This window comes from Lissotriton helveticus, chromosome 7 (assembly GCF_964261635.1).
Source record: "Lissotriton helveticus chromosome 7, aLisHel1.1, whole genome shotgun sequence".
NCBI classification, from domain to species: domain Eukaryota; kingdom Metazoa; phylum Chordata; class Amphibia; order Caudata; family Salamandridae; genus Lissotriton; species Lissotriton helveticus.
Window position 1 is genome coordinate 737,938,780 of NC_136068.1, and position 21,794 is coordinate 737,960,573.

The 21,794-nt window shown below is 43.8% G+C and overlaps 1 protein-coding gene across 3 annotated transcripts in view; it reads left to right on the forward strand.

Moving 5' to 3' along the window:
• Positions 1-21,794, forward strand: part of FGF1 (fibroblast growth factor 1) — a 466,028-nt gene that overhangs the window by 394,478 nt on the left and 49,756 nt on the right. For all 3 annotated transcript variants that reach the window (XM_078653066.1, XM_078653065.1, XM_078653064.1), the window contains one exon: positions 11,973-12,154. In XM_078653066.1, coding sequence (XP_078509192.1) covers positions 11,986-12,154 — 169 coding nt within the window. In that variant the 5' untranslated portion in view covers positions 11,973-11,985. The remainder of the gene's footprint in view (positions 1-11,972; positions 12,155-21,794) is intronic.

The window sequence follows — 21,794 nt, forward strand, 5'->3', positions numbered from 1 at the left end:
GGTCCAAGAGCACCGGGGAGTGGTCCGAGAACGTACGAGCCAGATGCATCGACCTAGTCAGCCAGTGTGTAAGACCTGCCGACAAGAACACATAATCAATGCGGGCCCATGTGGAGTGTACCGCCGAGTAATGTGTGCCCTGTTTTAGGGCGGGGTGCATGTGTCTCCATGCGTCCGTCATGTGGTGGTCTTCCACTATGCCCAAGAGTGTTCTCTGCGTGTGATTATAGTGTGCCGCGTGGGGGTGTGATCTATCTAGGCAGGGGCGTAATGCTGTGTTGAAGTCGCCTCCTAGAATTACGTGTGCTATGCCCAGCGTATGTATCTTGCCCCACAGTGTGAGGAGCACGTTAGGGTCGTCAATGTTGGGGCCGTAGTAGCATGCAAACAGAACCATGTGTGAGAGGAGTCTCCCCCAGACCATACAGAATCTACCGTCTGTGTCGGTGTCCATCCCCAGTGGCGTGAATCGTACTCCCCGTCTGATTAGAATAGTCACTCCCTTGGAATAATTGGAGTAGGAAGAGAACACTCGACATGTAGCCCAGCGAGATGCAAAGTGGGGGGAACCTCCAGGCAGGAGATGCGTCTCTTGAAGCATAGCAATGGACACTCCCTGGCGATCTAAGTATCCCAGGATTTGCCGCTTCTTCCTCGGGTTGTTCAGGCCTCGTACATTCCACGAGACCAGCTTTAATTGTTGGACCGCCTGTGTGTCACCTAAGTCTTCCATACTAATGTATACAGGTCAAAACAGTACACAAGTGTGGCATCTGTCTCACGACGTCTGGCATAGTCCCAATTAAAACAAATTAACCCCCCTCCCACACCGGCAACCCCAACTCGCTGGGTACATAGTCCCCACCCAACAGCAATAAACAGAGTGCAAACAAAGAAAACCCCTGGCCCACAAGGGGGGGGGGGGGTGTAGAGGGGCTCGCCCGTAGGGGAAATGAGTCGCAAGGGGCGACCGCCCTGCCCTTCCTCCTCCTTGCTTGAACCCACAGGACGCCCAGCTCACTGCTAGGCAGCCACATGTGGGACGGAGGTGGGTGGCTGAGCAATTAGTACATTATAGACCTTAAGAGTCAGTGATACTGAAGAAGTACCTCACCGGGGGTGTAAATCAGTTCATCCTCGTATGTGCGGTGGTGATGGTGCGCTGAACCACCAGTCCATAGTCACCTGATCAGTCCTGCTGTAACATTGGGGATTGCGATCTTGAACGGCGCTGGGCTGCGTCTTCCCTGGAAGGCCCCTTCCTATACTGTTTAAAATAGTCTTCCGCCTGTTGCGGAGTATTGAAGAAGTGCTGCTTTCCCTGATGAGATATTTTCAACTTTGCGGGGTAGAGCATCGCATAGGGAATTTCCTGGGATTGCAGTTTCTTCTTTACCCCTGCGAATTTGCGCCTGGCCTCTTGCACCGAGGGGGTGAAATCCGGGAAGAACGATAGCGTTGTATTGCAGTAGCCAACTTGACCTATCTCTCGCGCTCGGCGGAGCACAGCGTCCCGGTCCCTGTAGTTTAAAAAGCGTGCAATGATGGGCCTTGGTTGTGCCCCTGGGGGCGGTCTGGCGGCGAGAGATCTATGAGCTCGTTCCACAATGAGATGGGCGGAGAAGGATTATTTCCCGAACAGTTCCACCACCAGATTTTCCACAAAGTCCTCCATTTTGCCCGTGTTGGTAGATTCCGCCAGGCCTAGGATGCGGACGTTATTACGGCGAGACCTAGCCTCCAAATCTTCGTTCCTATCTGCAATGACTTTGAGCAGCCTGTCCATCTGTGAGACATGTCGGTCATTGGAAGAGGCCCCATCTTCCAGTTCAGAAATCCTGCTCTCTGCTTCCTTGATGCGGATGTCATGTTGGTCCAATTTTGCGACCACAGTGTCCATCCTCATGTTAATAGTATCGATCTTGGAATCAATAGTCGAAAGACTCTGTTTCATACCCAGGAGCAAAGTTTTCCAGTCCTCCTCCGGAGGGGCGCTCGTCGCAGGGTTGACAGCGGCCTCCGGCGTTGATTTGGGGGTCTTCCGGGCTTCAAACGGGATCTTGGACTGCTTAGTGTCGGAGCGGCCCATGGTGCGTCTCGGGGCGCGAGGTGTCACAGGATGTGAGGCAGCCAGGCCGAAGCAGGTCTTGGGTGGATAATCCCTGGGTGTGGAGGGTCCCCGAAATTCCCAGGCACTGTCCCGGTGGCCTGGCAAACTAGTTTATAAGGTCGTGCGTGGGTTACAGCGCAGGCCCCGAGAGAGTTCTGTGAAGCGCTGTGATGACGGGCAGCTCACTGTTATTATTGCGCTAGGTGGTGAGAGCATCGGCTGGGGGTTTCTGTCAGCAATGCTCCGTTAGCGGTAAACATCCCCAGTGTCGCGGGTCGGGGGGGAAATGATGGCGGGAACCCAAGGAGGGAGTAGTCACCTGGTCGTGGAAGCGTGGCTAGTGGAATACGTTGTGGTAGAGGTGCCGCAAGTGCCAGTGTGTGCTCCCCGCTTCACTGAACGCCGCTCTGTGCCACGAATAAGCCGGCACGGGGCCTTCTCCGGTACAGCCTCTGTAATAGTGTGGAATGTCGCATGTGGGTCATAGGATGTGGCGTGCGGTGGCTCTGTCGCAAAGTGCGAGTATGTGCCGTGATATCACAAGGCGGGAGGCAGAGAGTACAGTGATGAGGGCCCGGGGTATACCGAGTGTCTGGGCGTAGTGCCACGTGGGGACTCCCGCAGGCTATGTCCACTAACCTGCACGTGGCGGCCGGGCGGCAGGTTCCCAGCAGAAGTGCTGAAGTAGGCCGGTGGGGTTCAGCGTGAGGCGGTTATGGGAAGCCCGTGGTGGCAATAGAGGCAGTATCGGGCGCAGCTGTAGATCCGGGCCCTCAATCCCCGATGTTTCCTAGCAGGGGAGGCGGGCCGCATGGGCAGGGCCGCGAAGGGGCGCGCCGGGGGCCGAAAGCGGCCTCAGTCGTCAACAGTGTAGCGGCGCAGGGCTTCTCACCTTCCAGTACGCCTTGATCAAATGGTCCGACAGCAACAGCAAATCACGGTCCGTCGAGCCCCACAGCCGCGAGGATAGCAGGCGGCCCCGCACAGGCCTCGGATCCCCGGCCTTTCCCAGCAGGAGTCCCCGGCGGGGCGGAGCAGCATGGCAGCGTCAGGAGCCGCTCGCGGGGACCGGGGCTGATACCTTCGTCAACAGTCGGGTCTCGGAGGCAAGTTTGGTATCGCCGTGTTCTCCTCGGTAAGGCGCCTTCAGGCGTGACTGATTCTGGACCCTAGCTCAGGTCAGGATGGGATTATAGGATTGTTGAAAGCTCGGCCGGGCGAGAGCTTCACCAAGGAGCAGCCATCTTTGTCTGGCGCCACCTAGCGCCCCACACCGAAGCACACACCTTTGATTTAATATATTCCTTGATAAGAAAAGGATGAATAGTCGTTTGATGGTTCAATATGGTCTCTCCATTTATTATTCCATATGCATCGTGGTATGGACAATTGGACCTTACAGGCAGCCGACACGTGTTTTGTCCACAGGACTTCTTCAAGGCTGCTAAATCATATACAGTATTTTAGACATGTTCAGCAAACTTGGTATTGCAACAATCCCAGTGTTGTGCTTGCTTGCTATGTCGTAAGGAAGAGATACAGAAATGTACTAGCTGCAGTTATCTGGTGCTTTAATTTGTGTTATACCAGGGAAGATGAGGTGAGCATTCGTGAGGGGCAAAGAGATAATGATATGACCTCTGCAAACATTGTTAGTGCATGAGCATAAAAGAAATTATATAGATTGCACACAAAAAGGTGTGTGACAGAGTGAATTTTGTGAAAAATAATCAATGATCTGGTGGCATGCTTGGAAGCGTAGGGTGTCTGTGTGTTTAAAATATCTACTTAAAATCAGTCTCCAGAAGGAACCACATGATGCCAGTCCATAATTTGCGGTGTCCCAAAAAAATGTAATAGTATGCACGGTAAAGCTGTATATTCTTGAATGGTCTTCAGGTGAACAAAGGTGGCTTTCAGTCTGAGGGCTCCCAAGGCACCGTCAATAGTAGCAGTGAAATGTGCAACCAAGTTACATGACGTAGTGTGTGGCATTCCCATTATAAACTGACGATATGCTTAGTGTGAATCCAAGTTATAATGAACCCATTAATTATACTCTTATATCCTTCCAAAGTTAAAGTTTCCATACTACTAGTAAAACAACTCTACCATCCAATTGTATGTCACTTCTCTATATTGGTTACAACACAGTTCCACAATAATGCTTAGTGAGTTTGATCAGTGCTGTATATATTCAAAATACCAATATTAAATTCCTTGCATGACCTAAACAGTTGTCAAATGTCTAGTCGAGCTGCAACAAAAATTGATGCTTGCTTATCAAGTTTTATGTTGTGCGAGCGCGGTTGTTTACTCGCCCATTAAGACCAAAACTAAAGAATATGCAGGAACATGAATAGTTTAAAAAATCTAAACACTTACCGTAGCTTCAGTGTAGTTCCTGCATACTTATAGAGCCCCAGTAAATTCAAGAGTGCAGCAGGACCATGATAAGTCTGTGTTGTAAGTGAGACAAAGTACCTCTTGAGTGAAGAGTCACTTGCAAATGTTTAAGCATGTAATTCTTACCGCCCGTACAACAGTTCTAAAAATGAGTTTAGTATTTTTCGTACCATAGCTTTGCCATGGTTCCCAAACCAACGTAATTGTTGCCCGTAAGTACGTAAGTGTGCCATGGTCGCGTGACCAAGGTGACGTGGAAGTTCAACAATAGAAAACGAGGACTAGACCTGTAGTTACAACATGGTTGCCATTTGTAGAAGTGAAGAGTGTATAATTGAAATGTCCATTATAAATATAGGTGTCGTGCATGAGGGATCACTGACAGAATATCGACAGTCAAAATATCGACTTGCCAAAATATCGAGGTAAAAATATAGAATGCCAGAATATCGACTTCCTATCTACAAACAGGTAAGTACAAACATATCAACTTTAAAATATCGATCGGAAAAAATATAGACAGTCAAAATATCGAATTTTTTAAATATCTTAAAGTAACAAATATTTAAAAAATATAATTACTTACAATTAAATTACTTCCCAAGCTATTCGCCTATAAACACACAACCCACTACAGAAAATAATGCAATAAAAGTAACATATTTATCAATTAATCAATTACAATAAATTTTAATTAATTACCAATTAATAATGAATTAACAATTAATTCTAAATAAATAACAAATAAAATAACATATTTAATTAATTATAATTAAATTACTTCCAACCCTATTCCCCTATAAACCCACAACCCGCTACAGAAAATAAATTACTAAAATTAACATATTTATCAATTAATCAATTAAAATTAATTACCAATTATATTTTAATTAATTACCAAATAATAATTAACAATTCTAAATAAATACCAATAAATAAAATAACATATTTAATTAATTATAATTAAATTACTTCCCACCCTATTCCCCTATAAACCCACAACCCGCTACAGAAAATACATTACTAAAATTAACATATTTATCAATTAATCAATTAAAATTAATTACCAATTATATTTTAATTAATTACCAATTAATAATTAATTACCAATTCTAAATAAATAACAATAAATAAAATAACATTTAATTAATTCTAATTCAATTACTTCCCACCCTATTCCCCTATAAACACACAACCCGCTACAGAAAAGAAATTACTAAAATTAACATACTTATCAATTAATTAAAATTAATTACCAATTATATTTTAATTAATTACCAATTAATATTTAATTAACCATTCTAAATCAATAACAATCAATAAAATAACACATTTAATTAATTATAATTAAATTACTTCCCACCCTATTCCCCTATAAACCCACAACCCGCTACAGAATTATATTACACAAAAAATTTAAATTAATATTAACTTACCTTAAATTCGATATTTTTGTTGTCTATATTATGTCTAGTCGATATTATGTCCATTCTATATTTTTGATTAGATATTATGTCCATTCTATTCGATATTAAAATTTTCTAGTCAATATTTTGGTAGTCTATATTATGTCTAGTCGATATTATGTCCATTCTATATTTTTTACTCGATATCATGTCTAGTCGATATTAAAAACTCGATATTTTGACTCTATACCGTTAGACCCATCTCGGGTACTGTGCATTGAAGTAGGATGTGTTAGCTGCGAATCCCCCACCCATGTCATTTACACAGTCAGTAATCTTTACAACAAACAAGTGTTTGCCTAAATCAATATAACATTTTACTATACGTTAGATGTTCTCAAATATAACTTACACATTGAGATGACATACCACATATAACAAAATTCATACTGCATATACACACTTTTTATATGTATTACTTTCCAAGAATTATAATATGAAGTACTCTGCTTATGGTACTGATTGTGTTAGAGAAAGACATGTAGTTCCTTGTCAGTGTTTAACCCCATTTCCACCGCTCTGAGCTTAATAATCCATTTGCTCTCCAGTTGTCTATGTGACATGGACCTGTCACCTCCTCTAGGTATATGACCAGTGATGTCAATGCCATGTAATCTAATGTTCATTCATTTGTCTGCTTCGTGTACTGCATTGTAATGTGCCGTTAATGGATGATTTGCCTTGTTGTTTCGTGTGGTCCTTAGGCGCTCTTTTAATGGCCTGATGGTGCTGCCTACATTTATTTGGCCACCTATACATAGTATACAATACACCACATATCTGGTGTTATAATTAATGACATTGTCAATCCTGTATGTCTTTTCCATGTTGTAATGGAAAGATTTAGTTCTGTTCATTGCAAAACTGCAAACACTACACTTTCCCCATTTGTAGAATCCTTTAGGAGAGGGCGGCAACCAAGTCCTCTGTGTGTCTGGAGGAATGTCACTGTGGCATAGTGTTTGACTAAGTGTAGTACCCCTACCATGTGCCATTGTGGGTCTGTTTCAATCACTTCTTTTAGAGTTGGATTATGTGTTAGTATCAATGCCTAGTTAAGATTATATACTTCCGACCTAAGAGCAGAATAAGGTTGGTAAATGCAAGCCATTTAGGTGTATTACTCTTATTATTTTTCCTCCCTGAAGTCAGCAAAAGATATTCCCGTTTGATGTGGGACAATTTTCGTCTTGAATTGTCTAGCATATCCTTCCCATAGCCCCTCATGGTGAATCTTTTTTCAACCTTATCTAGTTCAACATCCAGGGCATCCATTGTGCTGCAACTCCTTTTGGTTCTGTTCATTTCACCCTTGAACTGAATACCCATGTAAATGCAATGTTAAAAGCATTATTGTTAAGGCAGGTGCAAAACCTAGTCAGAGTGTCACTGTCTCCTCACCAGAACATGATCACATCGTCGATATAACGATCCCAGTACAATATACGTTTCAAAAACTCATTAGGGCCATCTCTCCAAATGTGTACCTTTTCAACCAGAACATGTCAAACAGATCCATGTACATGATTGAGAAAGCCTGCTGCGCAGGCGAAACGTGTCTCTCCTTTGCTGTGGGGTCGTGGGAGACCTGAACCCAATAAATTAAGCCTGATACCTACCTGCCATGTGTACGTGCCTCTTCTTCGTTCTTCGTTGGAGTAGGACTGGGTTTTTGAGATCCATGTACATATTCACAAAAGATGGTGATAAGCGGGCTCCCATGGCCACACCCTGCACTTGGCGGTACCACTCTCCATTATGCATAAATATGCTGTTTTCAAGTACTAGCCGTATGAGATGTAATAGTATCTCTGTGTGTTCAAACAATGTAGCTGATCTAGTGTCCAGAAAATGTTGTATTGCCTCAATGCCCTTGTTCATAGGCATACATTTATATAGTAGGCACACGTCCAGTGTCACCAAAAAATTTCCCTATATCCATTCCTAATCCAAAATCTTACTGAGTAGGTCTCGTGTATCCTTAATATTAGAACGCAGGTTATGAACAAACGGTTAAAGGTATGTATCTATATATTCAGACAACCTTTCGGTCAGAGAACCCATAGCTGAAATGATCGGCCTCCCCTGGGGGAAAACACCCCCCTTGTATACTTTAGATAAGATATAGATGCATGGGCATCTGGGAGTTTGATTCTAAAGGTAGCAGTACTCAGTATCAGATATTAAGCACAAGTCCCGCCAACTTTTCAAACAGGCTTCCGCCCGCACATTTATGTCCCTCACGGGATTACTATTCAATTTCTGATAGGCTGTTGTATTTGCCAGTTGTCTATTGATTTCCTTGATGTAATCTGTTTTGTTCATGAGAACAACATTGCTCACAAAATTGTCCACACCACGATGCATAGGGAATAATAAATGAAGCGATCACATTGAACCATCAAACGACTATTCGTCCTTTTCTTATCAAGGAATATATTGAATCACAAGTGTGCGCTTTGATGCCATTGCTGCAATTTGTCTTCGACTGTTCGTACAGTACGGTAAAATGCATCCTAGGTGGTTGGGTGCTGCCACCACGTGAGCACCACAATTGGACTACCTATTTTTTTCTTCTTGATCGTTAGCTTTTCCCAGGGTTACATCAATACACTAATTCTTATCTTGCAAACTATTGGCCGCAATATGATTGATGTGCAGACAATAGGCATAGCCACCACTTTTGTTGTAAATTATCCATTGACTGGACAATGACGACAATTGGGAAAAGCAGCTCTTGGCGGGCATGTACGGGGTCAGTCCTTACCAGAACTCCTGATGCTCAGCTCTGGAGTTCCCACTGCCCTCCCCTACATTATCCAGCACGTGGCTGCTGTATGGGAGTCTGCTGTCCGTAGGGTAGTACAGCTCTCTCCCTATGCCCCAGACAAGCCACATGAGGTGGTGAAGTCCTTTCAGCGTATAGCGGACTCTATATCTGTGCGGAGGTGGCAAGAGGGTGGATGCCAGCTAATGGGAGACCTTTATAGAAATGCGTGCTTTCTAACACGGGGAGGTAGAGGCCTCCTTCACACTGGGAACAGGACAGTTCTTACAATATGAGAAGATCTCGCAGGGAGCTCAGAAGATCTGGCCATCCTTCCTGGAGGACCACCCTGCACCAACTTGCCGTTAGTAATGCTCTACATGGCCCAGGGATGCTGATTAGCGTCTCATTTATATTGGGTGCTCCAAGATGATAGTCGGGGAGGCGTCTCCCGGTGCAAGGTGAAATGGGACGATATAGTTGGGGAATCTCCTACAGAGCGAGAATGGCTGAGAGTAGATGAGGGTGTTAGGGGTGCAAGCTCTAATGCACGGTTGAAACTCGTTCAATACAATTTTGTACATCAGACTTACCTTACTCCCGGACGCTAAGTAGAATCTACTGGGACCGTTTGAGTGCATACCCCCGGTTTGGAGCAGCAGAGGCTGAATTGTTACATGTGGTATTGACCTGTCTAACTCTGATGCCCTATCGGGAGACGGTACTGGCACGTTTAAAGGGAGCTATGGGATGGGTGGTGTCCAGAGAGGTTTGCTGTGGCTGCTTCCAGCACCCAAAAATAAGAAGCTGAGCAGAAGATTTGTCCTTCGGGGACTTGACCTGGAAAAAATGTGCATTACGATAATGTGGTTGCTCCCCACGCCCCCGCTTGCGTAGACCTGTCTGAAAGACCTGTGTGAGTGGGTTACCACGAAAGCGGTCCGAGTGAAACATGTCCAAATGGACAAAAAACTTGAAGACGATCTCAGGGCATGGGCATCGATGCTGGCAGATCTTCTGGATCTGCAGGCCTTGGGCAAGTCGAACAATGCTGATGAGTAGGAGACCGGAATACAAGTGACAAACAATGCGTGGAAATCTTTCAACAGAGCTGGACGAGCAGATCTTACAGAATGTATAATGTGAATGCGCTGGCTCCTACCTGTTTTGTATGGGGCGGGGGAGGGAGGCAGGAGATGAACAGCTCTATAATACTTCCTATATTAAAACTATCTGTCTATAATTCTAAAATGGCAATAAAGTTACATTAAAACAACACTTACATTGTTTACATAATTAATAATCAATTACGAAATTAACAATAAGAAATAAAATAATATTACATTAAAAGTGTTTCTAATTTAAATTGCATCCCGTCCTATCCATCTACAAACCCAGCAACCCGCTATACAGCATTATAAATTACTAATGACATTTTTTTTAAACAAATCAATTAAAATTACAAACCATATTTATAGAATTATTAGCAAGTATACCAACAATACTAACTACTAAAACTAATATATTAACTAAAACAAATCAAAATGATTATAAAAAAATAATTTATAACTATATCACTGAAAATGATATTAAAAACAATATTCCAAAACCAATATTATTTACCAAAAAAACGATATTTTGACAATGATATTCTATACCACAGAATTTTTTAATCATAGTTCCCCCCCCCCCCCAATATGTATGTTTTCTTCTATTTTAAACTCCATATTTTGTCGAAACACTGCTCCGTCCAAGAGTAGCCAGCTAAGCTATCCAAACCGCATCAGCATTTTTGTGGTCATGGTCTCTTCGAGAGGTGTTCCACAGCTTGCACAGAACACTGACATTGAAAGGTGCCTCTTGAAGCACATAATATTGCAAGAGAGGGGAGATGCCAGCCACACATGGGATTGTTCTACTCGTACCAAAACAATGCCTTAGTCCTGAAGATTTAGGCTTGCCAAGTGTTATGTGCAGGCCTTTCTGAGATGGTTGCCTTTCTACAGATTGTTGTCTGAAGTTCCCAGACTAAGATAGGGATCGTTGTTGTTATGTCACGTTTGTCCCTGTTTTTTGTTCCATTCTTCTATAGTCAGATTCCATTTGAATTTTTATCTCCTGGATCACAAATTCTGTGCTCTATTTTCCACCCTGATTCAGAGAGGGTATGGTGCCCTGTTAATTTACATTGCATTAAAGACCGTCTTCATTCAAGAACCATCAAGATAGCAAAGGAGGATCTTTCTGCCCTTAGTGGCTTTTTCCTCCGAACTGGGACGGTTTTATGTAGATACTTCACACCGTTCACATGTATATTAAGTGACTACTGGAAGGAGACACCATTTCTTCAGGCAGTCAAGGAAAAAGCTTCACAGACATTCACAGTGTTCAATTCTTGACACTCTTAGGGGCATGGTTCTTATTTCAGTCAGCTACCACATTTAAGACGGAGGTTCAGTTGCTCCCATGGAGCAAAACCATTTCAGGACTGGACTAGTCAAACAGGAGTGCATGAGGCTGGTCTGTTTTCCCTTGGAAACATCTTGACATTTTAAAAATATTTGCAAGCTTGGTGTAGTTCACAAACATCACAACATTTTAAAAAGTTGTGGGAAAAAACTGCAAAAGCATATTCCTGGGAAACAAGCCCCACAAATAAAACCCTTTGCTAAATTCTTAAACGTTTGCAACTTCAGTAGGATTGAGGTTTTAAGGTATGCAAAGCTGTTCGCAGTCTCAGACAGCCTAGTAGAATAAGATTGTGTAAATCATATTTCAGGACTGTCCAAACCATTTGGAGCTTGCTAAGTGTTCTGCCATTAAGTTGGGTAAGATCAAACTAGAGATTTCTTGACATGCCATTGCCTCCAAAAACCATTAGGGCTGGGCAGAGGCCATGTGGTTGACTCTTCTCCAAATGTGTTAGGCAGGGGAGATGGGTGGGGGGGGGGTGATTGTAGTTTGAGAGCAATGACAGATCTAGATGTAGAGTGATGTACTAGAAATTGTAATGGGCAGACTACATGGGCCTAAATGTTTACATCTGGAGTCAGTATCAACTTGCAGGTCATCATTTGTTTCAATGAGGAAAGCCAGATGCTTTTTCCAAAAAACCTTTGCGGGCAATGTAGAACCTCAGACTTCACCTTTCAAGTCTCAGCTCAAACTGTTTACCGACCACCTTGTTGCTGATATCATGAGTAACACATTGACTTTCTTACAGGCCGTGAAGCACCATGGCTGAAGGGGAGATCACAACATTTGCAGCCCTGACAGAAAGATTTAACCTTCCCAATGGAAACTACCAGAGGCCCAAGCTCTTGTACTGCAGCAACGGAGGGTACTTCTTGCGAATACTCCCAGATGGCACGGTGGATGGGACAAGAGACCGGACTGACCCATACAGTAAGTGAATTGTACCATTTATCATGCGTTGGCTATACACTTCTCAGCAGGCATGTGTATTCTTCAAGTTGTGTGTGTAGCCCATTTTTTTACTGAATAGTTGAACCAGACAAGAATGCTCATTGTCTGCCATACGTGTTGTTCTGTCTTTAGAAATGACCTTACAACACTAAACAGGTAAAACAGGGTGTTCAGGGAATTTAGAAATTTAATGATGGGCCTGCTTTTGGGTACAGTTTGTATTGTTGACTTGGGGCCATGTTACACACAACAGCTACCTTTGTTAAACACCAGTTACAAGTTGAATTAAGATAAATCAGAGATCCTTCCACTTTCCAGACTCGAGTATATTAAGGGGATATATGTCAGATGTAACTCTTACATAGTAAATTAATCAAATAAAGCACCCAGGAGTCTAAATCTGGATAATGCTAGAAATCACGTTATAAAAAATAACTTTAGCAAAAATAAAACGGTGCGGGAGGATTTTCATCTGTCCTTGCCTTGCAAGCAATAAACAACTGAGAAGATCAATTAACTTTCCTGGACATGTCTGAATTTGTCATAAGGAGTTATATAATATAAACTACAGTGCACTCTGCTGTGATGCCCCGTTGCCATTTCTCTGGCTTTTAACACATGTGCCTTCATTTTTAAAATGTTGTGAATGTTTTTGTTTGTACAAACCTCTGTTCTCCCATACCTCAAGAGAAGGGGACATAAAGGAGAGGAGAGGGAAAAGGTTAAAAGGAAAACGTGTTGCTTAGTCACACGCCGCATTCGTACTGTTCTTTAGCCCCTAACCCACAACATTTACACCTCCACTGTTAAGAGAGTTTACTTCCGAGTCATAAAACTCGATAGGGTTATCTATGGCTTCAAGGCCTCCTAAGGCACCATCTATGCGGGTAGAAGTGAAACATTGTTGTACATTTTATGTCTAGCCAGAGCTACCAGGACTTTGATTAATGTCAGCCAGGATCAACTCTTTCTGGGATTGTACTCCGCTCTGTTATCCGTTCAATACCAAATTATCCAACCCCATACCCTATTTATATTCTTTTGTCTGAATAGTGTCTTGAGTCTTCTGCCCCTTATGTTAAAAAAACTTGTATTTGAAGTGTTTGGGAGCTGTTCTTCCCTGTTGGAGGCATCTCACGATCTTTGCTTCGGGTGACCAAGTATATGATCTCCTGGGATCGTGTCGGAGGATCTCTGGATTGACTGTAGCAAGTTTCACAGGTGACACTCTCTTTCAGTATATGTGTCTATCTCACAGAGGGAGTGCACTATAGTGTCCATCCTACTTTTAAACTGAGGAGGGCTTGAGATAATGATGCATATAAATTCCATTGATGCATCACAGCATTGACTCAGACTTCTCAGGTCTCCCCTGCAATCGTATTTTAGTGTCATTCACCTGATCTATTGTACTCGAGAGTGTGGCTTCTTTATAGTTTGTAGCCTGTGAGAACAACTTTATCTGGATTCCTGCATTCCCCATACTTCTGTTCAAATCACTCGACAGCAACAGCAGTCACATCAATTACCATATGGATGGTGGGCAACCATTCCTGCAAAACCTAAGAAACATTTCACTGTGTGAGACAGGATGAGTGGCCAAGGAGTGGTGGGGCCTAGAGAAGGGATTGGGACCAGACACTGCTTAAGCAGCTATTTAGAGCCAGGGCCAGTGAGAGGGGTTTGGGTTTTGTGTTGAGCACCGTCTTAGCACCCACTCCCCAAAAAACAAACATAGGCTTCTGAAGCACCTTCCCAGCCACGTCTCTAGACTTCTTTAGATCCAGGCATGAGAGGCTTCTTCAGACGAAAATAGCACTTTACACAGCATTGACCTTTTTTGGTTTAATGGGAACCTGCTCAGTAGTTTATTTTTCGATTGTTGTACAAAAAGATACTCGTTATCTTCAAAGGGTTATTCTTTTGAATATCTTGTATATTTTTACCTTTACGTTCCTGAGCCATTCACCAACCTAATTTCTAATTTAAAAGTACTCTGATTGGCCCTGGGATTATTTTTCACACCAACCATTTTGGTGGTCTTCATCTTTTATCAAGTTCTGAACCCTTACAGCAACTTGTACTTAGATCATTACTTTCTCAATAACAAGATCTGTGAATGATCCTCGAACAGCACAATAGAGATAAAAAATAATTGGGGGCAATGTAAAGGCTTGAGAAGCACACCCTGACAGCGGGCAAAATCTGCCCCAAATAAAAAGTAAAGGTAGTCTTTATATTTTGGTTTCCTGACCACTCTTCACTTGTTGGCCAATGCTGATTGACCACAAACCAATTTATAATATTGGAAGTGTTCCTCCATCTTGAAATGATGGTGATCTTTGGCCCATAGATCTTGATGAGTTTGCACATACTCCAATGGTGTCAGGTCCCCCAGGCAATCAAGACCGAGAGCCAGATTACCTAGTTTACATAGGCGCACCCTAAATTCCAACTGGTAACACACTCTGCCATCAGTGCCCTTGGGCTCAACCAACGCAGCTGTTGAATGTGCAAAGAGGCAACACAGCAAAAAACAGATGCTGCACCTTGACACACACATTTATGTGTCCGTCTCCCATCCACTGCAAAGCAGTGCACAAGCCTACATGTTTTCTTGAAATGTTTAAATCTGTTAATCTATATATGTTTGTATAGATATATATGTATGCACGTGTATATATAATATGTGTGTAGTCACTGAAAAAACACAAGCCTACATTTTTGCTTGTTTGCTTAACATTTTTAAATCTGACTTTCTATGTATGTTTGTGGATATGTATATATATACTAGCAGCCCATCCCGACGTTGTCCGGGAGCAATCAGGCTTCTGGGCCCCCGCCCGCCCCGACGTTGTCTCAGGCTTCAGGGCCCCCGCTCGCCCCGACATTGTCCGTGGGTCCCCCTGAGCGCATCCGCCACTTTCAAGGCCCCCAATGAGCCGCACACGGGCCGCTTCACCTACCTCAGCCGCCGCTCCTCCCCGCCTGTCCGCCGCTCCTCACTGCTTGTCCGCCGCTCCTCACCGCTCCTCCCCGCCTGTCCGCCGCTCCTCCCCGCTCTCATGTCCGCCTCTCCTCCTCGCGCTCTTGTACGCGGCTCCTCCCCGCGCTCCTGGTGTCAGCACGCACGTCGCGGCCGGCGCTACTTCCAAGGGACTACTTTTTTTTTAAAGCGTAAATATTTTAAAGAACGTATATTTTATTTTTTTATATAGCCTATGTCCATCTGCAGACCCTGACAATTACAACGATGTATCGGGTGTTTGGATTGGTGCTGTGGTTCCTGAGTTTACCCGCCTCAAAGGTTCAAAGTTTTCTTTTTATAATAGTAGTATAGATATATATATCTATACTACTATTATAAAGCGAGAACTGTGAACCTTTGAGGCGGGTAAACTCGGGAACCACAGAGCCAATCCAAACACCCAATACATCATTGGAATTGCCAGGGTGTGTAGAGTGACATAGGCTATATACCACAAAAAATATACGTTCCTTAAAAAATATACGTTCCAAAAAAAAGTAGTCCCTCGGAAGTAGCGCCGGCCGTGTGCGCTAACGACGTGCGTGCTGACATCATCAGGAGCGCTTGGTGGAGCGGCGGACAGGAGCGCGGGGAGGAGCGGTGAACTTTGGCGGACTGGAGCGGGCTGAGGAAGGTCAAGCACGGGGAGGAGCGGTTAACTTTGGCGGACTGCCTGCGCGATGCCTGATTGCCCCCGGAGGGTCAAGCAAGGGGAGGAGCGGTAAACTTTAGCGGACTGGAGCAGGCCGTTTGGAGCGCAGGGAGGAGCGGTAAAGTTTGGCGGACTGCCTGCGCGAAGCCTGATTGCCCCCGGACAACTTCGGGGCGGGCTGCTAGTATATATATATATATATATATATATATATATATATATATATATATATATATATAAAGTCTAAAAAGGAAGCCCAAATTAAAGCAAAGCCACGCGAAGTTCAGATCAGCACGTTTATTTGCATCCATTTCACTGCTCGCTCCTTGACAGCTTTCAGAGCAATCTTTGAACATGTAAAGCCTGACACGTTTCAGGAAATAATCCTTTCTTCAGAGGCATTGTTCACGAAGGGCTGGAAGAGCAGTTTTTGTCCGCGTCTGCTCATATAATCACTGGCACCTGCCACAGTGGGCGTAGCTAAATCGCAAAGCCTTCTGTGCCTTGTAGTACGCTGGCCCTCTTCCCCCAGTGGGGCCACTCAACATTCCTTGCAATTTGAACCAAGTATTCACCAAGTGGAGTAAAGTAAAGCACTTTAAGCCCTCAGAGAGAGGGAGAGGTGTGGCGCCGCGGCCAGGGCGACTGACGCTGGAACCTGGGGACCACGGTTCGATCCCCGGCTCCGGCGGCAGGTTAGCCCAGCACCATGTGACTCTGGGCAATAGCTCGCTTAATCTTCCCGACGGCCCCCAGCGCCTAGAGACCCTTACGGGTGATTGTGCGCTTTACAAATGTGGACTTTACTTTAGATTGCGCTTTGCAGCAGTGAATTCGTGCTCAAGGCAGCACCACCTGCATTGGAGCTGCTCTTGTCTTCGTTCCGTCTTTGCAAGCCCCTTCTCAGAGCCTGCACGAACCCTTCGTAAGGTGGGCCTCGCTTCTCGACTGGGCAAACAGCCGATATCCATATAGTCTAAACAGGAAGCCCCAAATTAAAGCAAAGCCACACGAAGTTCAGATCAGCACGTTTATTTGCATCCATTTCACTGCTCGCTCCTTGACAGCTTTTAGAGCAATCTGCGGCCGGCGCTACTTCCAAGGGACTACTTTTTTTTTTAATCGTAAATATTTTAAAGAACGTATATTTTATTTTTTTATATAGCCTATGTCCATCTGCAGACCCTGACAATTACAACGATGTATCAGGTGTTTGGATTGGTGCTGTGGTTCCTGAGTTTACCCGCCTCAAAGGTTCAACGTTCTCTCTTTATAATAGTAGTATAGATATAACTCTTTCATTGTTGTAACTGACATGTGAACAGCATTTGTAGGAATCCATGATGGTGCACCACGTAATGGCGAATAGTGCACGTTAAATGAAATAGAGAGTTGGAGATTAAACGGTGTCTGCACCTGGTCAGTGTTATTAAAAAAACAAACACCCTCAATGCCAGAATAGTCACAGAGAACAAGATAATGGGTGAAACTATGATTAAGAGCCATGCATTGCAGCCAGAGTCCAATAGTCCAGTAGGCTCCTAGGGCACAGGAAATGGATGTGGGGCATGGCAGAGGCCACATGCCTACCTCTGCTTGCTAGAATTACTAACTTTTCCTGTATGGCAGTGGTGGCTGCTTGTGGAAATGGTGGAGTGGGCACACATGCCTGCACACTCATTTCCACCCATCCACAAGCAATCACAAGTATATACTTACACCCTTCCATTCACAAGCACATACACAAGCACATACATGCAACAACACATACACACAAACAACATACATACACCCACTTACTAGCACAATGATAATTAAACATACTTTCATATGTGCACAGGCACCTACATATTCTACCAAACATTTAGCTGGTGGCCTGCAGTAGAAATCCAGGACCAGTAGGTGGTGAAGGGAGAAGCACAAAAGCCAGCAAGGTAGCTGGACGCTTCAGGCCACCTCGGGCAGCAGGATAGAAAGATCCTGCTGCCTCCTCTCATTGGCTAGCCTTGGTAAGTGTCAGCCAATGTGAGCAGGACCTTTCGGAACTTGTCACATAGTGGGGTGGGATCAGTGAGACTTGTTGACTCCATCCCAATCTCTGACTAGTTGGGAAAAGGTGGTGTGAGGCTTTGCTGAATGACAGTCAGCCCTCGGCAATTCAGGGCTTAAACATAACTCTCTAAGGGCTGATTCTATCAGAAATGCTCCCTGCGCCATCAGAGGGGGATCCTCATTGGGCTTTGCAGGCTGATGATTTAATTGCCCTCAGGGTTGTGAGATCAGCAGTCGAGCAAATCTTGCTGCCTGATGCCTGCACATTAGCGCATGTAAAGAGCCTGGCTGTCTGAATCTGATATGACGATTTTCTGTGAGGCTGACCTATGCTCAGCCTGACAAACACCCATGCATTGGGAAAGGGGCTGAGCCCTCACACCCTCAACTGACGAACTGCGGCTGCCATATTGTAAAGAAGGAAAAGCGAGGAAGAAGCAAATTCCCAGGCAAGGGACTAATGACATGAATGAGTCAAGTTCACTTAGAAACATTTTCAGCTTTCTTTTGAAAGCAGTATGCTAGAAAAACAGAACATCTACTGAAATAAAGCATTGGGTTATATTTACCTATAGAGCACAGTTACGCTAAGCTTCTTCTGGTCGCGGCATTAAACATGATCTGCTCAGCACATGTAAATGCTCATGGCATGAGTATTCTAGGTACTATTTGATAATTTAATTCAGCTAAATGTACATGAATATATATATATATATATGGGACTAGTGGTTCGAAATTCAACACGGACTACAGTGGGTGTGTCGACCACTTAAGGGGGAGGAGATTTTGATGCTGCAAAGTATTTTGGCAGGAAGGAGCCATTTGGAAGGACTTGTCTCGGTGTTTGGGCGCTGAGGAGGCTGTTGTAGCCGAAATGCATATGCCGCCACTGGGAGCCTGTGAAATAAACGAGCTATTGCCCTGAACTCCCTCTGGCCTCTGAGTTATTCTTTTGGGAGGTAACTGGAACGCTATGCCTACTGCGCCAGCCAACGACGCAGAACGGAAGGCCCCACTACATAAAGCTGCCCTGGAGCAAAGTTGGACACCGCGCTGCCTGCAGCGTTCGGATTTTCGAGGTATCGAAAAGCTCCAGTGACCACCAGAAGACACACAGCACCATTGGGGAGAATAGGTATTTCACCTATCTGGGACTCCAGTCCGCATTGACTGCCTCTGCCCTGTGGATCGACAGTGTGTTACCTCTGGTTGTAGCGGTACGAGGGACCAAGGACAACGGCAGTGAACTTTCAGCGGTTCCAAGACATTGTGCCTTCCACACCTTCCTGCTTACCAGCACGAACCTACAGTTTTACTCACTCCTCCACGCCACCCGCCCGAGATGCCTGCCACAATGCACTCTGGGACTAGTGGTTCGAAATTCAACACGGACTACAGTGGGTGTGTCGACCACTTAAGGGGGAGGAGATTTTGATGCTGCAAAGTATTTTGGCAGGAAGGAGCCATTTGGGAGGACTTGTCTCGGTGTTTGGGCGCTGAGGAGGCTGTTGTAGCCGAAATGCATACGCCGCCACTGGGAGCCTGTGAAATAAACGAGCTACTGCCCTGAACTCCCTCTGGCCTCTGAGTTATTCTTTTGGGAGGTAACTGGAACGCTATGCCTACTGCGCCAGCCAACGACGCAGAACGGAAGGCCCCGCTACATAAAGCTGCCCTGGAGCAAAGTTGGACACCGCGCTGCCTGCAGCGTTCGGATTTTCGAGGTATCGAAAAGCTCCAGTGACCACCAGAAGACACACAGCACCATTGGGGAGAATAGGTATTTCACCTATCTGGGACTCCAGTCCGCATTGACTGCCTCTGCCCTGTGGATCGACAGTGTGTTACCTCTGGTTGTAGCGGTACGAGGGACCAAGGACAACGGCAGTGAACTTTCAGCGGTTCCAAGACATTGTGCCTTCCACACCTTCCTGCTTACCAGCACGAACCTACAGTTTTACTCACTCCTCCACGCCACCCGCCCGAGATGCCTGCCACAATGCACTCTGGGACTAGTGGTTCGAAATTCAACACGGACTACAGTGGGTGTGTCGACCACTTAAGGGGGAGGAGATTTTGATGCTGCAAAGTATTTTGGCAGGAAGGAGCCATTTGGGAGGACTTGTCTCGGTGTTTGGGCGCTGAGGAGGCTGTTGTAGCCGAAATGCATATGCCGCCACTGGGAGCCTGTGAAATAAACGAGCTATTGCCCTGAACTCCCTCTGGCCTCTGAGTTATTCTTTTGGGAGGTAACTGGAACGCTATATATATATATATATATATATATATATATATATATATATATATATATATATATATATATATGTATATATATATATATATATATATATACATATATATATATATATATATATATATATATTTATATATATATATATATATATATATATATATATATATATATATATATATATATATATATATATATATTTTTTTTTTTTTTTCCTCCCACGGGTAGAGGTTTGAGGTGTTGCTGTTAGCGAGTGATCACAGCCAGAGCATGAGTCCTGTAATGAAGTGGTTCTGAGGTCTTCAAAGGTTTTGCATACTCCGGTCGGCATCCTTCCTCAAGGAAAATATTTTCCTGTATGAAAAAACTCATTGCCCTTTTCCCCAACAATTTTGGATGTGGTCTCGTGAAATTTGCACCCTCGATGAGGATTTATTCTTGCTTTGAATGGAGTACATGAATTTGGAAGTGGAAATGTATGTTATGTGATCAGAAAACATTAATTTACTCTAATAGATTTCATAATTCCATGCCTGAGTTTAACTTGGATGCACACACAGCTTTGTGAATGATCTCCATAGATATCTTGTACCCAGTTGCATTTTAATTTTTAGTTTGAGTTAACATGTACAAACACAAGTGTTTTTACATATCCCATTGGATCAAGCCAATAACTCTCCTAGTTGGGAAAGTACAAGTACAGGCATCCCTGGATAGGGACCGGCATTAATCTCCCAAGACTGGGTTTTTATAAAGAACAAAAAAGCACCAAAGTTCTTTATTTTAAGGAAGACTCAACAAGAGTGTTATGGAGAATGAAAAACGAAATCTGCTTCAGGACGTTACTGAGAAAGCAGTAAAAAGGGAAGGACAGAGTCCGAACACAAAGTATTAGTAATTGAAATAACAGAAAACAAAATGCCCATGTTTATTAGGTAGCCACATCGGTATTCCACTTAAATATCAAACTTAGAATTGTTTGACAAATATATTGAATACTCCTTATTTATGTACATGGACGTTATATTTAAAATAGGAAGACGAGGAGTTAAGACTAGCAAATCTATACCCTGGTCCAGCGAAAGGCCAGGGATAAACCCTTCACAGACAGAAAAATTTCAATGGGGCACATATACACTTTCAATTTCCCTGGTTGTTTCCGCTGGGGAATCAAGTTTTGTAATTTCAATTTAATCTTGATTAGTTGACTCACTGTATACTCAATAACGTTTGAGAACCTTTAATGTCTAACTAATCTTCACAGATCAACACTCTTCCTTTGGTCGATGGACCATTAGTTGAGTAGTTGATGGTGATAATAACAATTAACTAACTCTTTACAGATCTCAGTGAAATAAGCACAGACTCCGGATAAGATTCAATAAATTTTTATCTAAATCTCAGTCGTAAATGAACGCTCATTAGTACAAATTCACAGTGCAAACTCCATTAACTTTAGTGGGAGAGATAATTAATTTAGCAAATACATTCAAATCACAGACTCATTCAACAAATCAATGCATTAAGAATGGATAGATGTAGAGACAAAAAACATAATAAATCATACATTTGCAAAAGATATGCAAATTTGAAACAGAATAATAGTTACCCAAAATGATAACGGAAACCAACTCTC